General features: G+C 42.7%; 1 protein-coding gene across 1 annotated transcript in view; it reads left to right on the top strand.

The window, feature by feature from the left end:
• The first annotated feature begins 1,059 nt into the window (after positions 1–1,059).
• The window catches only part of LOC310868025 (receptor-type tyrosine-protein phosphatase mu-like), a 167,688-nt gene continuing 151,314 nt past the window's right edge, over positions 1,060–17,433 (top strand). The window contains 1 exon segment of the mRNA XM_083778229.1: positions 1,060–1,309. Coding sequence (XP_083634355.1) covers positions 1,237–1,309 — 73 coding nt within the window. The 5' untranslated portion in view covers positions 1,060–1,236.

Here is a 17,433-nt window from a genome sequence, read left to right on the forward strand (position 1 = left end):
TCAACAAAATGAAGAAGTTTGCAAAGAAAAAAGAAAAAACATGTTTATATTACTCCTAAACACTAGTTCACTATTTATGTATCTTCAAAAATGCTCTCACGACTGCTGTCATACTCTGATCCACCTGAAGAGAGCAGTAGAGAACCAGATAATTTAACAGTGAATGGTGCGCTTTGTTCACACACGCACGCGCGCGCACGCACACACACACACACACACACACACACACACACACACACACACACACACACACACACACACACACACACACACACGCACGCACGCACGCACGCACGCACACACACGCACGCACACACACACACACACACACACACACACACACACACACACACACCACGCACGCACGCACGCACGCACGCACGCACGCACACACACACACACACACACACACACACACACACACACACACACACACACACACACACACACACACACCATGCCTTCTCTGCAAGTGCCAACATTCGACTGTGAGATTGAGAATCAAGGATTTTTTCAGAAGGGGTCGTGGCCACTGGCCAGTCGAGGGTAGTCAGGGACCAGGGCCATGTCATTCAACAAAAGTAGCTGATAAGAGCTCACAATGTGCATGTCACAGCGCAATTTGTTGTGAGCTCTATTTTTGGAGTGTGACTGTGACAAATGCTGAAAATTTGCGAAAATGGCTTTCAATGGGCAGTTTATACAATTACATTCATATTGCCATCCTAAAAATGTGATCTCCTCACAAGTATAGTAAAATTGTGTTTGTGTGTGTGTGTGTGTGTGTGTGTGTGTGTGTGTGTGTGTGTGTGTGACAGACAGACAGACAGACAGACCAACTAATGAATCACCATCTGTTAATTTGTCCAATTAGTTTTTATTAGGAGAGAGAGAGAGAGAGAGAGAGAGAGAGAGAGAGAGAGAGAGAGAGAGAGAGAGAGAGAGAGAGACAGACAGACAGACAGACAGACAGACAGATATTAGTGTGTGTGTGACGTCAGAACATCGGTACCCAGCAGAAGGAGTCACTGTGGTCTCGTGCAGAAAGAGGGACGGACAGGAACCCGGTTCTCCTACTAGGCTCGGACCCGTTTCTACTTTACCGGCCCCTCCCTCCTGGTGTGGTCCACTTCTGGTCCACTGGAGTTCACTTCAGTTCAGTTTCAGTTCGGTTCGGTTCTTTTGTTGTGTGATTCGGTTGGGTTCGGGTTGGGACTCCCGTCGGTCCGGTATGGCATGGACGGACCCAGAACTTGTGTTGTGTTGGTTTTACTGGCCGTCTGTGCGCGAGGATCTGACATGTTCCAAGGTAAGAACTTCTACTACTACCTGCGTGTAACTACTGTCAAAATAGTGCGTTTCTACTTTTATTGGAGTCACGTTCAAAGATAAACAAGAGAGAAAGAAAGTCATTCCTTTCTTACTCTACTCCTCTCCTCTCCGCCCCAGCTGTGTTCTCAGTTTTTCCTTTATTTATAGCCATACTGTCATTAAACTGACTCCCACTGTTGTGTAGGACTACTAATAGTGCTGTTTTGTGTAGTATTGTGTTACATGTGTTGTAGTCTGCTCTGACATTGCATACATGACATTCAGAACAGTTTTAAGAAATACAATCACGACTTCTCCGCCCTGTTGTTCATTATTATGACAAGTGACGCATACACTCAGGCTGTAGCCTACTGTCTGTCTGTAGTAATAGTATTATGTGTGTAAGTTTGTAATTGACTGAGTCACTGAGAGTGTACGAATGTAACCAAATGCCGGGTACATTTCAACATTTGGTTATAGCATACCTTCACTCTCAGACAGTCAGAGTTGTTAAAACAGGACACGACAGTGATGAGGTTATGGTACTGTCAACTATTGTTGTTTAGTAGAATACTGTGTGTACAAGTAGTATGTATAATACGCCTATAGTTTAGCTACTTTGGTTTGGGAGCATGTTGGACATTTAAAACGGAATGTCTCGGCTCGCATCTGCTGAAACTTCTCCGCTCGCCCTCTCCTCTCCTCCCTCTTGTTTTATTATCCCCGGCGGGCGGGCGGCTGGCATCGAGTAATGCACTAATGAATGAATTTATTGATGAATTAACGAGGGCTTTTTTCATTGGTTTTGCTGTTTAGTCTGGTGTGGAATTGAGGTTAATTAACACACAGTCACTGTGAGTGAAATTTTTCATTAATACAACAACCGCTCGCGCGCCCGGTACGTGTCTCTCGCCGCATAGCATGCCGATAAAGTTGTCTCGCGCTCCGTTCCTCGAGCCTAGTTGTGTTCTGTGTTCTCCTGTGATTTGTGCTCCCGTGCACGACGGTGTCGCGCGCACGTATAATAAAATAGCAGATCTCCAAGCTCGCATATAGGCAGCTCGTCGGTCGACCGTCGTAGAGACAGTTGTATATAGGTCTGCTATTTTCGACGCGCCACACCGTCAGGCAACGAAGGATGAACCGTGCTTCATTCTGACGATGTTGGTGTCCAAGTTTCCTACAAAACATTCCCCATCCATCATCAGTCCTCCTCCCCATATAACCACTGGGTGTGTGTGTGTGTTTATTTTGTTTAATAATCAGTGGAAAAGTTCACCAAATTACTTTCTGTCTACGAGGGCCAAGGCACCACTATGCCCATATATATATATATATATATATATATATATATATATATATATATATATATATACAGAGGCGTCAGGTTCCTATAACGGCGGTGGGTGCAGCCCCCCCCCCCCCCCCCCCCCCCTGGGGAAAAACGTTTTTTTTTCTTCTTCCGTTTGGTACTTTATTTACAGTTTGCTAATGAAGAGTATACTCTGAATATATTCTTTGAGGTTTGGCCTTATATCAAACATAACATACATGCTCAGTCTTTTAATTAATACATTTGCAACTATTTGAATAAAGGTTGTACACATCAGTGAAATTAACCACTAAATCCCTAATTGAGAGAGTGCAAGCCACCACAGCTCATGAAACATATAGGCTGCATGGCTAACAGGGGTTAGTGCTTCCCCTACCATATCTCTCCTTTCTCTGGCTCTATGACTTATAAAATGGAAAATATAAATTTCATTGAGTGTATACCATTTGGAATTATACCAATCGGTTGAGATTTGGCTGATTATAGCCAAAGTTAGATATCAACTTTTTGCTCACGGGCCGCTATACTTGTGAGGACCTCTGCTTGGATTCATGGTGAGTGCACACCGAAAAGTAATTGGAATATATTTTTCTTGCCACATTATAAACAAGTTTACTTTACCTCCTCATTGTCCTCAGTGTTTGGGACGGGACATGCGTAGGCCTGTATCATGTGCTGTCTGCGTGCATATAAGCGCTGCGCTCCAGTGAAATTGTGCGGCTTGAGAAAAAATTGTTAATTTGTGTTGGATAAGGGCTTATTGGTGGGTTTTCCGGAGATATTAAGGACTAGTTAGGGTCAGGGCTCGACAGTGCGACTAGGTTAGGGCTGCAACTAACGATTAATTTCATAATCGATTCATCGGCCGATTATTTAAACGATGAATCGATGAATCGGATTATGGCACCTTTTTGCAATTACTTAAAAAAAATTGCTTCAAATTATTTTAGGCATGTTGTAACTAACAATAAAATAATAACAATAAAAATGAATACTCATTCAAAATTAATATTTTACCCCCTTTTTTTATCCAATTTGATTTCATTGCCATTCCTACTTGTAATGATACTGTAATCTGTAATGTTGACCGTGTATAGCTGACTGTCTCTTTCCATTTCTATCTCTGGGACCCCAATTTTTATTTTTTAATTTCTATGGTAAAATCAATTGTGAGTCCATTTGGTTCCATTTTTGCACTCTCTGTTACAGACCCTTTAGGGTCCACTTGGTTTACTTCCTAACTATCTATAATGTAGCTGGAACTCCCACTATGAGAACCACTGTCCTACACAGTCTGTGTGGACACGCACGCACGCACACAGTCACACACACACACACACACACACACACACACACACACACACACACACACACACACACACACAGTGCACACAAGTTACAAGTAGCATGATAGGGGAAACCGTTCTTATAGCAGCCATATTGGCATGTTCTCTAGGGTCTAGGCTCTAGTATCACATATTGCTAAAGTTAAACAGCACTGAATAAATCATTAAGCAAAAACGTTCACTTCACGGAGATTTTTGCCCTGTGCCCACTTCAATGCGCTGCTGTGATTACACAGGTGGAACAAATGAGGAGCTAACGATCGTTAGCAAGCTACACTGCTATAGTGCTCGTCGTAGACAGCCTGCAAGCTCACAGATTCAGACATTGTGGAGCATTTTTTGTCATAAGACAAACAAATATGGACAGTGGCCGTGCTCACAAATGCCATGTTTTGGGACCTGTTTGGGGCATTTTGCAAGCAGATCATCGCAGCCACAGAGCTGACGCTCTCCCTCTGTGTGTGTGTGTGTGTGTGGGGGGGAGACTGAAGTTAGTTGGGAGAGAGAGGGGTAGATGCGGACCGGGCGCTCTGGTCACGTTCAAGACAATATTGTGGGTGCGTTTGGAAATGCACACCGGGAGCGCACTCGCCTATTAGTTTGCATTGCACAGTGCGCTCAGTGCGCTATTTCCGAACGCGCCCTGTGTTGTGTTTATACCGACCCGTTGCATATTGTTCGTTCAGCCTAGTGCCGTTACGGAACGGTAAAAAGAAAGCAGCTTTACGTTACATTTTAATGTTGGAAAACACCCGCGATAATAATCGATAAGATAATTCGTTGGCAACGAATTTAATTATCGATTTGTATCGATTTAATTGATTCGTTGTTGCAGCCTTAGACTAGGTACTCGCATTTGCGACAAAAAATATCACCGTGCGAGTTGTAAAATTAAATTTGTCGCACAGGTGCGACTACATGATTGAATCGTGATAAAGAGAAGTCTCTGTCTACAGCAAGTGCACATTCTATAGTCGCGGTTCTATACCTAAATTTATATTTCTGAACGGCGGTGTCGTTCGCCAAAAAGAGCAGAGCTACAAGCTAACAACGTGTCGAGGCTCAATGCGGCGTTCATTTGGAGATCTGTCCCCTTTGCTCCCACCGCCCCGCCCCTCCCTGTGTTGCTACTCAGTTCTCTTCCTCACTGAGCAGCGGAGCGAACGCAGCAGGGTAGCACAGAAGACAGAAGGAGTTGCTAGGACCCCGACACGTTGAATACTAAAGTTATTTAGAAAGTTTGTAATGTTAAAACATCACTTGATATAACTTTTAACCAAACGTGGGTGAAACAGCGTGCAGCCGCGCACGTAAAGAGTGCACACGCACATGGAGTAGACTGATTGATTGGTATACCAAAACAACCCTTGCTTAGCACCTCAATGCTATTGCGCAGCGCAATACGAATGACCGACCTGGCTGGATATATTATTAGTCAGTGGCTAGCTCAGGTCCATAACTCTAAATGCAACGCATTAGACTAGAGCTATGGACCAGAGCTAGTCAGTGGCCTCACTGGCCTGCATAACGAGCAACGTAAAAAAGGCAAAGATCCCCCCACCACCTCCTTCCACCACGCCGAGGTGTAGCCTATATGTCCGATGTTCTGTCTGAACTGAAGCAGTCAGACAGAGCCAAGGAGAATGTTACCATACTAATTCACCATTGAGTAGCCTCTGCACTGTCTAAATGTCACACTCACATGATGGAACAGCAAGATAAAAACAGATAGTCTGTCTGTCCATCCATTCATAAAATGAATTGACTATCTATCTATCTACAATTCTGCATACCAAACTAATAGTTTATCAGTATAAAAACAAATTGATTATATAGATTATATAAAAAATATATGATATCCAGATGAATATCAATATTGTGATCATTTCTGAAAATATATTGTGATATAATATTTTGTCATATTGCCTGCCCCTACCTCATATCACTTTATTAAAGAAGAATCACACCTGTGTGAAGTGAGGGGCACTCTTATCATCATACATCATGGTTTAATTTACGTCATAATTATTGGAATTTTGACCTAATTTCTCCGATCATTGTCAATGGAAAATATTGAGACGTTTGGGGACTAAAGCTGTATATAGGAGGGGCTAGCGCCCCTCAAAAACACATAATTTGATAACTTTTCATCGTGCTCCTAAAATAATTTGTGTGCTACTATATTTTTCAACTTAGGCGCACACGTGCTACTTGGAAAAATGCTAAGCGTCGAGCCCTGGTTAGGGTGTGTTTTAGCCGGCGGCGGCGGCGCCGCCGAATTGTAGCATGGACTGGACGAATCTCTTCTTGGCTGGAGGTGGCTTCATCATCGTAGTCAAATGGAAATAAATCCTGTACTGTACTTAAGGCTGCAACAACGAATCGATTAAATCGATACAAATCGATAATTAAATTCGTTGCCAACGAATTATCTTATCGATTATTATCGCGGGTGTTTTCCAACATTAAAATGTAACGTAAAGCTGCTTTCTTTTTACCGTTCCGTAACGGCACTAGGCTGAACGAACAATATGCAACGGGTCGGTATAAACACAACACAGGGCGCGTTCGGAAATAGCGCACTGAGCGCACTGTGCAATGCAAACTAATAGGCGAGTGCGCTCCCGGTGTGCATTTCCAAACGCACCCACAATATTGTCTTGAACGTGACCAGAGCGCCCGGTCCGCATCTACCCCTCTCTCTCCCAACTAACTTCAGTCTCCCCCCCCCACACACACACACAGAGGGAGAGCGTCAGCTCTGTGGCTGCGATGATCTGCTTGCAAAATGCCCCAAACAGGTCCCAAAACATGGCATTTGTGAGCACGGCCACTGTCCATATTTGTTTGTCTTATGACAAAAAATGCTCCACAATGTCTGAATCTGTGAGCTTGCAGGCTGTCTACGACGAGCACTATAGCAGTGTAGCTTGCTAACGATCGTTAGCTCCTCATTTGTTCCACCTGTGTAATCACAGCAGCGCATTGAAGTGGGCACAGGGCAAAAATCTCCGTGAAGTGAACGTTTTTGCTTAATGATTTATTCAGTGCTGTTTAACTTTAGCAATATGTGATACTAGAGCCTAGACCCTAGAGAACATGCCAATATGGCTGCTATAAGAACGGTTTCCCCTATCATGCTACTTGTAACTTGTGTGCACTGTGTGTGTGTGTGTGTGTGTGTGTGTGTGTGTGTGTGTGTGTGTGTGTGTGTGTGTGTGTGTGTGTGACTGTGTGTGTGCGTGCGTGTCCACACAGACTGTGTAGGACAGTGGTTCTCATAGTGGGAGTTCCAGCTACATTATAGATAGTTAGGAAGTAAACCAAGTGGACCCTAAAGGGTCTGTAACAGAGAGTGCAAAAATGGAACCAAATGGACTCACAATTGATTTTACCATAGAAATTAAAAAATAAAAATTGGGGTCCCAGAGATAGAAATGGAAAGAGACAGTCAGCTATACACGGTCAACATTACAGATTACAGTATCATTACAAGTAGGAATGGCAATGAAATCAAATTGGATAAAAAAAGGGGGTAAAATATTAATTTTGAATGAGTATTCATTTTTATTGTTATTATTTTATTGTTAGTTATAACATGCCTAAAATAATTTGAAGCAATTTTTTTTAAGTAATTGCAAAAAGGTGCCATAATCCGATTCATCGATTCATCGTTTAAATAATCGGCCGATGAATCGATTATGAAATTAATCGTTAGTTGCAGCCCTAACTGTACTGTATGCAACATTTATACTCTCTACCTGGCAGCAGAACAAAAGCCACCTTATTAGCATTTGAATGCCCATGGGCGGCGGCCCAACACCTATCTGGCCCAAGCGCCCCCAACCATGTGACTTACAGTGACTACGTGCATGAAAACATGACCACTGGGGAAGGGACATTTCAGTCAGGACAGTGGGTGCATATTCTGCATATTGATATTGGCTTATTATTTTGCCCGTGGGTGCTTCTGCGCCTCTGCACCCACGGAGTTGACGCGGCTGTATATATATATATATATATATATATATATATATATTTTTTTTTTTAACAAGTGAGAAGTTGTACCCAACACACGGAAAGGGACCCAAAGCCACAACAGCTACGTCACTACTGCAACACCCACAACACCATCTTACACACTACACTCACACACTTACCCTTCGCAGTGTTGCAACGCTATCTCCTCCTATCGCGCCGATCGCCAACACTCAACACCACCCGCCAAACAATGGTCATTGCACTGCCACCAAAGATGCCTCCCTTCCACACTCACGCCGGCAATGCATTTGTTTACTACAAACACTATCGCCCCAAGCACCCACACCCCCTAGCCTGGGCACCATTTCATTTCGGTATATGATCCGTCGCGGGAGCGGATGATATGGTTACGTCATGTTGTAGTATTGTTTTGTAGTCCCAAGAAATCGACAGACAGGAACAACAGGCGGCGGCAACTTCCTTTTCCCTCTCAATAAAAGCTACAGGCTACGAGAGCTTTTATTGAGAGGGAAAAGGAAGTTGCCGCCGCCTGTTGTTCCTGTCTGTCGACTACAAAACAATACTACAACATGACGTAACCATATCATCCGTCTCCAGCCCGGATCATACGGACTTTTGAAACAGAGACCAGGCTTTCCTCCGAGGCGGTGGAAAGCCTGGTGAGGCGAGGTTACACACCCCCGAGGCTTCCCTACACGGAACACTAAACACTGTTGCCTATGCTGTTGCCCCAACAGGCCCAGAAACAAGGCCTTTAACCACGCTACTTACACACACTACAACTCGCTTACAATTCGCAAACCTGCAACACTGCCCTGTCTTCTAATAGGCCCAAACTAGCTCTCAGTCCCTCCCCCTCTGGCTGCTGTGATCTGAATCTGATCTCCCGCAGGAGAAGAGAAACACGGAAGGAGAGGAATTGTCGCCTCACGATTTAGCTTACTCCTTCTAAATCTCTGTATATAAAATATAGCTCACTCAGTGAACTCAGTTACATCAACATTGTTCTTCGACAATAGTTGGTTTCTGCCTAAGTATTACGATTAGACACTAGACAGTTCGCATTGGCTATTTAAGCACAACCCACACACACACACACACACACACACACTCAATCCCACAAACACACAAACACACACGCAGCGTCACGTCAGTGACGTCACCGTCTGTGCATACAGTGCACGTATCATACTAGGTGGAGCCATGGCACAATGGAAATGCAACAGCATTATTTAGCTCACATCAGAATCCATGTAATAATAACAATATTAACCCTCTAAGACCCGCATTAATTTCTACTTGCAAAAAATAGTCCAGAATTATTTTATTTATTTACGTATTTTTAATTATTATATTACAGTACATCTTACAATAAATGCATGTTCAGGAGAACTTGCTATGAATATATTGCTAATGGACTTAAAATATAATAATCACAAATGTATTTTTAATTATTATATTAAAGTACATCTTACAATAAATGCATGTTCAGGAGAACTTGCTATGAATATATTGCTAATGGACTTAAAATATAATAATCACAAATGTATTTTTAATTATTATATTAAAGTACATCTTACAATAAATGCAGGTGCAGGAGAACTTGCTATGAATATATTGCTAATGGACTTAAAATATAATAATCACCAATATATTTTTAATTATTATAATTAAAGTACATCTTACAATAAATGCATGTTCAGGAGAACTTGTGAATATATTGATAAAGTACTTCAAATATAATAATCACAAATGTATTTGTGATTATATGTATTTAAGTTAGACAAAAGTAAACATAAAATGAATGCACTCATGGAAAGCATATTTTCATACTATTTGAAATATATTTCTCATTTAGTGCACTTATCACAAATGTGCTAAATCACAAATTAATTTATGTTCACTTATATTATATTTAGCAAAAATGTACTATTAATATGATTAGAGACACTACAAGTATACATTTAACATACTTTCTGTGCTAAAAGTGTACTTAAGTATGGAATAAATATATTTATTTTCGCCTGGGCAGAGCTGTGTTACATTGACACTTTGAGTAATACTATCTTACAGTGAAACTATACAAAGATTGTGCATCTTCTGTCAGAGATAGCTGTACATCCATATTGGAGACGCTTTATACTTTTGAAAGTTGACAGCAGTATTTCAATGTTTTTGCATTCATTTGTACGAACTCTCCTTGGGTGATTGTATCCATGGGAAGTATGTCTCTGATGTCTTGGTACAGTGGGCATACGGTTAGGAAGTGTAGCTCAGACTCTACCTCGTATGTATGTCTCTGATGTCTTGGTACAGTGGGAGTGGGCATACGGTTAGTAGGGATGTGTAAATGTGTCCAAAATGAAAATCGATTTGTATAATTCAATATTAACGATTAATCGATTAATCGAATTTTAGGGAGGGGGGGGGGGCTTTTTTTTTTTTTTTTTTTTTTTTTATGAACCCTACAAATAAAAAAAAATCTTCCCCCCAAGGGGTACCTAAGTCAAAAAAGTTTGGGAACCCCTGATGTAGTTGATTAATAATAATTGTAACTCTTGAGAGTTAATAAGGGTCCATTTGGTTACTAACTCCATCTTTTAAATGAGGACCACTGGTGGTCCCTGGACCACTGTTGATCCAATTGATCACCATAGCAACCCCAGCCTAGGCCTGATTAGGTAAATTCCCAACACCTGCTAAATCCTCCAAACCTGTATCTTGATTGGAATCAATCTCCACTCACACTCCTCTCAGTCATGCAGCTACACAGACACATCCCAGGCACACTTTGGTAGGCCTATAGCCCTGTCCTGTTTGGATGACAATATTGCCTTTCCAACAGATTTTCATTAAAAAAAAAAAAAAAAAAAAAAAAAAAAACGATTATCGATTATTAATTTTCATAATCGATTTCGGGTCCTATCAACGATAATCGATTAATCGATTAATCGGACCCATCCCTAACGGTTAGGAAGTGTAGCTGAGACTCTACCTCGTTTTCTGTGCAGTGGGTGCATATTCTGTCTTCTCTTGGGAGCCAGGTCTGCCTATGGCGGCCTTTCTCAATCGTAAGACTGTGTTCTCTCTCTCTCTCTCTCTCTCTCTCTCTGTCTCTCTCTCGCTCTCATCATGACACTATGCAGAACAACTCTTGAGACTTATAAAGATCCCATGCAGAGTTGTGTGTGTGTGTGTGTGTGTGTGTGAGAGAGACAGAACATTCTTTCATGAGTGTGTAATCGTTGCTTCAAAGTTATTCTCTCTCATCGTAAAACACACACACACACACACACACACACACACACACACACACACACACACACACACACACACACACGCGCTGCGCGCGCATGCACGCACGCTCAAACATGTTACCCACTTAAGCCCATATATATATATATATAGGAAGCCTACTTCTCATATGACTAGTACTGAAAATAACCGATGTTTGCCTATTTTCACGAGTTTGACTAGAATTTTATCCCAAATGGCAAGTTATGAGTTTGTTCAACATGCAAAAGTTGGATTAGAGAAAGCCTCACTCCCCACTGTGGCAGCCCCAAAGGGAGACCCCGAAGTGGAGCCCCAAAGGGGGACCCCGAAGCCATTTTGGGAAACACAGAGTTAGGAGACGGGCGTGATTGCAGAGGGTCTAGCACTGTAACTCTGTAATGTGATTGTTCAGGGGAGTGCAGAGGGGAGTGCAGAATATTCTCCCAAATGTATTCTTGGTTGATTAAGTTGTGTCATTCAGTTACTTTTAAAGGTGCTGTAAGCGATTTATTTTTCTTTGTTTGTTAAATGTAATGTATTCAGATCATTGCTATAGTTCTCATAGTCATTTTTGCCATAGCGTATAAATAGAGTGTTTGTTCAGTAACAGGGAGACCCCCTTCTCCTTGTTTCACCAAATCTTTAATTAACATAGCAGAAAATACTTTTTCATGCCAGGATACCAATGTCATGACATCCAATCAGGATAGAAGAACCAATTAAAAACCATTTTTCAGCTTATGTTCCAGTTTCCCAGTTCTCTCTCCTGATTGGATGGAATTAGTGCATAATTCGTGGATTAAAAAAATACAGAAATACTCCAGTAAGTGGACCCATGCCATTTTATGGTCTCAAGACCACCCCCCCCCCCCCCCCCCCCCCAAGGACCACTGGTGGTCCCCGGAACACTGGTTGTAGATGTTTTGTACGTTGTCCAGTTGAGTGGAAAAACACAGAGAAATCACTGCTGTTGCTGGTGTGAATTTTAGCGTCTCTCTTTCTCTCTCTCTCTCTCTCTCTCTCTCTCTCTTTCTCTGTATCTGGTTGCGCCCATTTCCTTCCGTCTATTCAATAAAGCACCGCCACACACACACACACACACACACACACACACACACACACACACACACACACACACACACACACACACACACACACACACACACACACACACACACGTATCATTTTCTATGTCAACTTTCAAATCCCACCTTATAAGGATCAGTTCCTAGATCAGTGCCATGAAGTGGCATTACGATCAACCTATTTATTGACCTCTTGAACCCTAACCTCACGGAGGAAAGCCTGGTATTTAACAGCTGTGTGATCCGGTTTAGAGAACAAAGGCGGGTTGCGGTTGGCATCACATTGTCTTTGTTCCCCACATAGTGCTACGATGATGAATATTATACAAAAAAAAAAAAAAAACATTTATTGCAAACACATTTTATGCAGGTGCTTGATTCGGGTCGTGGGTTCCGGGCCGCCTGATGACGTAATGTTTCTGCTCAAGTCCGGATTAGAAACCGAAAATGGTATTGATCCCTGCAGGCTACTTGAAACCTGGCGTCCCAGTGAAAATAGCCAATCTATAAGATCTCTATGTCATTTGTAGATTTCATTGAAGTTTGTATCGTGTGAGTTTCTATAGATCTAATTGAATCTTGTATAGCCTGAGAGCTTGATATCTATAGATAGTGTACAGGCTTTAGTTTAGACCAGGGGTGACCACACCTTTTTGACTTGAGAGTCACTTTCAAAATGACAAGCTCAGCGAGATCTACCCACCAAAAGAATGATGATCCCATTGCTGATATTTGTTTAAAAATGTACCTGAGGGGGCTTTGGAATAGTTACATGTAGCCTACAGTAAGACATGAGACAAAAGGGAAATAGGGGAAAAATGGAATTGGTAGGTTTTGTTTGTTTCAACACTCACAAAGTATTGCATTGTGTGTTTGAGCTGACAGGCCCTTTTAGATGTCAATCAAGTCACCTTAATTCAAGTGGCAGATGCGATTTTTCATATTTAAATTAAATATATTTTATGACCATGCCATGTGATCTATACCTGCACAGCCTTTGTGATCTACTGGTAGCTCGCAATCTACCTTTTGGGCACCCCTGGTTTAGACATACTATATTGGTCCGACTGTTATTAAAACTGTTATTCAAACCCTAGCCTAACCCTAACCGCAAGCACGGAGGGAGTCGAGGAGCTGCGCATGTTCGACCGCATGTCCGACGCATGTCCGACCGTTGTTTCCGCATGTCGGTCCGTTGGTGTGTCTAATTTGCGTGTGCATCCCCTGTAGGGGAAAAGCTCATCTTCGAATATACAGTATCCTTTTAGAGCGAACAGCTCAACTTAAATCTTTGCTTCAGGGGGTCCCTGGAATTAAATATTGTGAGATGGGAGGGGGGGGGGGGGGGGGGGTCGGGGCCAAATACATATCATTTTGGGGGACCTTGAGATGAAATGGTTTGAGCACCACATCATCACACAGCAACCTACGTTTTTTTAATGGTACTGCACAACTCAGCTATGGCTGCGCCCAGGCCACACCTCAGCTATGGCTGCACCCAGGCCACACCACAGCTATGGCTGCACCCAGGCCACACCTCAGCTATGGCTGCACCCAGGCCACACCTCCGTGGATTCGTCTATAGAGCAGTACGTCAGTGTTTGTTGACATAGCAAGGAACTGATCCTGGATCAGTGTGATTGTTTCCAGAAACAAAAGGCTGACTAGAAACACCTGGAAGTCACTGATGACCCCATGTGTCGCTGATTCAGGAGTTTACTGTTTCCCTGAAAACTGCCTTTTTGTGTGTGTGTGTGTGTGTGTGTGAGTGTGTGCGTGTGCGTGTGCGTGTGTGTGTTGTGCTTGTAGGTGCTGAGTTAACAGAAATATTCTAATTAAAGATGCTTGTATTGGAGAAACACACACACAGTCTTTCTCTCTCACTCATTCTCACTCATATGCATGCACGCACACACGCACGCAAGCACCCACGCATGCTAAAATGAGTGCATATATATACAGAAACAAGACGTGCATTTGTAATGCCAAACAAATGGCAGCTGTATTGGAGGTGTGTTAGAGGTCGCACAATGTGTGATTCCAAATTTGTAAACACCATCTTTTGACATTTGTGAGAAGTGACAGTGGCAGTGGCATTTGTCGCATTTGCGGCGCCCCTTAAGTCTCTGTGAAATTGCTTTGGGCTCTGCATTGTTATAAGCCCCTCAATATGTGATGATGATCGGACGATGTGGTCATGACTCCAGAGTACTGATTTGTGTGAGATTTGTACAAATTGTGTAGGAGAATCAGCAAAAAGTTGAAGCTTTGAAAAAGATCCCTAGCTAATAAGCCTTATATGCATTATAATTGGCCTCTATAACTACAATTAAAAACTACCTTAAACATTTCATTTAGTTTAGAAACTGTTTTTAATTTTAATTTTACTCAAGAGGTACAAAGCCTGGCGCAAGTTAAAGGACCACTTCACCACTTTTCAACCTATCTTCATATAATAGGTCCTCACTAATGATCATGATAAAATGGCACGATTCTTTCCTACTCAGTCTGTGTCTCATAGGAGGGCTGTGGGCAGTTTAGAAACCGTCTTCCAGTGATATCATCATTAGGCAGATTATTTTTTAAACAATATTTCTTTACAAAAACGTTTAGATTTTCATTATTGTGAGAACGATGTCGATGGCTTCCATTTTCACATTGCAACTTTTCAGGACTAGAAAGCCTGCAGTTTCTATTAGCTTGTATTCCCCATCGATGATGTCACTGGAAGACGGTTTCTGAACTGCCCACAGCCCTCCTATGAGACACAGACCGATTAGGAAAAAAAAAAATTCTTCATGATTATTAGTGAGGACCTATTATATGAAGATAGGTTGAAAAGTGGTGAAGTGGTCCTTGAATGTAATTTGTCGATGCGTGGTCCAGCCCTATATGGAATGATCTCGACTGCGGTCGAAAAATGATGATGATGGAATGTATGTGCAAAAAAAGCTCATATTAACCTCAGGAAGTGACATCATCAACTTGCGACGGGCATTGTCCCGCTTGAGTAAAAGATGAGCTATTTCTAAAATAAATAAAATATTTAAGGTGTTTTTAATGTTAGTTATAGAGGGCAATTATATTATAATTAATGCATTAAGGCATACAAGGCTTATTAGCCAGGGATCCTTTGAAGAAAATGCAAACTGTAGTCATAGGCTGCAACGTGTGTGGCCTAATATGGGGAGTTAAGTCATGATCCAAGGAATCCACGTGAAAATGAGAGAGAGAGAGAAGCATCAATGCTGGTGTAGCAGTGATGCTGGGGGTGATGCTTCCAGTGTTTAACCGTGGAGAGAGACATGAAAAGGGGATGACGGAAGAAGATGAAGTGGAAGTGCAAAAAGAAGTGGAAGTGCATGCACACACAGCATCCTGTGTGTGTGTGTGTGCGCGCGCGCGTGCGTGCGCTTGTGACCACACACACACACACACACACACACACACACACACACACACACACACACACACACACACACACACACACACACACACACACACACACACACACACACACACACACACACAGTCACACACACACACACACACACACACACACACACACACACACACACACACACACACACACACACACACACACACACACACACACACACACACACACACACACACTACTCTCTCCATTACTGTCAACCTGCATCTGTGTCTCTCCACAGGAGACGACAATGTCTCCTCTCCTCTCCTCTCCTCTCCTCTCCTCTCCTCTCCTCTCCTCTCCTGGAAAGTTCTGTTTAAGTATGTGCGTGCATGTGTGTGTGTGTACATATCAATTTGTGCGTAGTTGCGTACGTACGTGCATGATTTAATATTTTTTTGTGGGCAATTATTACTTTCCCTATTCTTGTTTTTAAAGCCAATTTAACCTTTTAGACTGGATATGCACGCACGCACGCTGGGAGCTGTAATACCGTTTAAGGTTACTGCGCGAGTGCGTGCGCAGGCCAATTCCTAGTCCAGACGTAGCATACAAAGACCGGACTCTACAGACTAAAATGATGCAGTAGACTCAGTGTGATGTGAAGCCTAATGTTTATGACCATGCGTATAGGTTTACCAATGTTGAAGTACTGTACCTATGTAGCATTCCTCTGGCCTCCCATGGCCAGAATATATCACTGCGTGGATAATATGCCCAGGGCCATTTGTTTTTGCACCGGCAGATTGCTCTGGTCCCCAGGCTTTCCCCTCTCTCTAGGTCGTCCTCAGACGAGCCCTCCGACTTTGCTTCCACTGACTTCCAGTCATGCCGGTTCTCCATACATCTGGCCAGTTCGTTGGTATACCTTGTGCTCCTGCGTCTTTCTTTAGTACATCCACATATGTTAATGTGGGACGTCCTCTTGATCGGTGCCTACAGTATATGTGTTGGCTCCCACAGCACCAACCTGCTGGCTGGCAGTTATTTGTGTCTTCGTCAGTGTCCTGCTATAGTCTCATTCTCCTGGCTGCTCCATTCTGGCTCATCCTTGGCAGTCCCTCATACAGGGTATTGTTGGAAACATACACTCCTGCTGATGTTAAGTAACACCCGTCTAGAGAGTATAGAGACTTCTGCAGGGATGGCTTCAGGGTACGGCATTCACTGCCGTATATAAGAACAGACTCTGCCGTAGCATGGAAGAGGCTGCATTTGTAGCATTCACATACCTATTGATCAAGAACCTAGCATTTACAAACCTAACGTTTACCACATGAAACTTTCACAATAGGGCTGACTTTTTATTATTTTCTCAGCATGTGCACGTACCTACATGTGTGTGAAAACGTACAGTATGGATTCTAACCCGCATTGTGATGTGGCGATTCTGCATTGACTCCGTTGGCTATAGTATTTTATAGCCCAAGCTGTTGATTGATTTTCTACAGTATATTAATGTCATCATGTAATCAAATCAAAACGTTTACAGGTGAATCGTAACTGAATCGAAATGTTGAGGCCAGTGAAGATTCACACCACGGCACGAATACGCACACACGCATCGCACATGCAGAGACACTAATCCCCAGCAGGCACACTTTTTAAGATGTCTAGAACTCTAATCAGTATGACATCTCC

The sequence above is a fragment of the Protomyctophum parallelum genome, assembly GCF_964188405.1.
Source record: "Protomyctophum parallelum genome assembly, chromosome: 12".
Taxonomy (NCBI): Eukaryota; Metazoa; Chordata; class Actinopteri; order Myctophiformes; family Myctophidae; genus Protomyctophum; species Protomyctophum parallelum.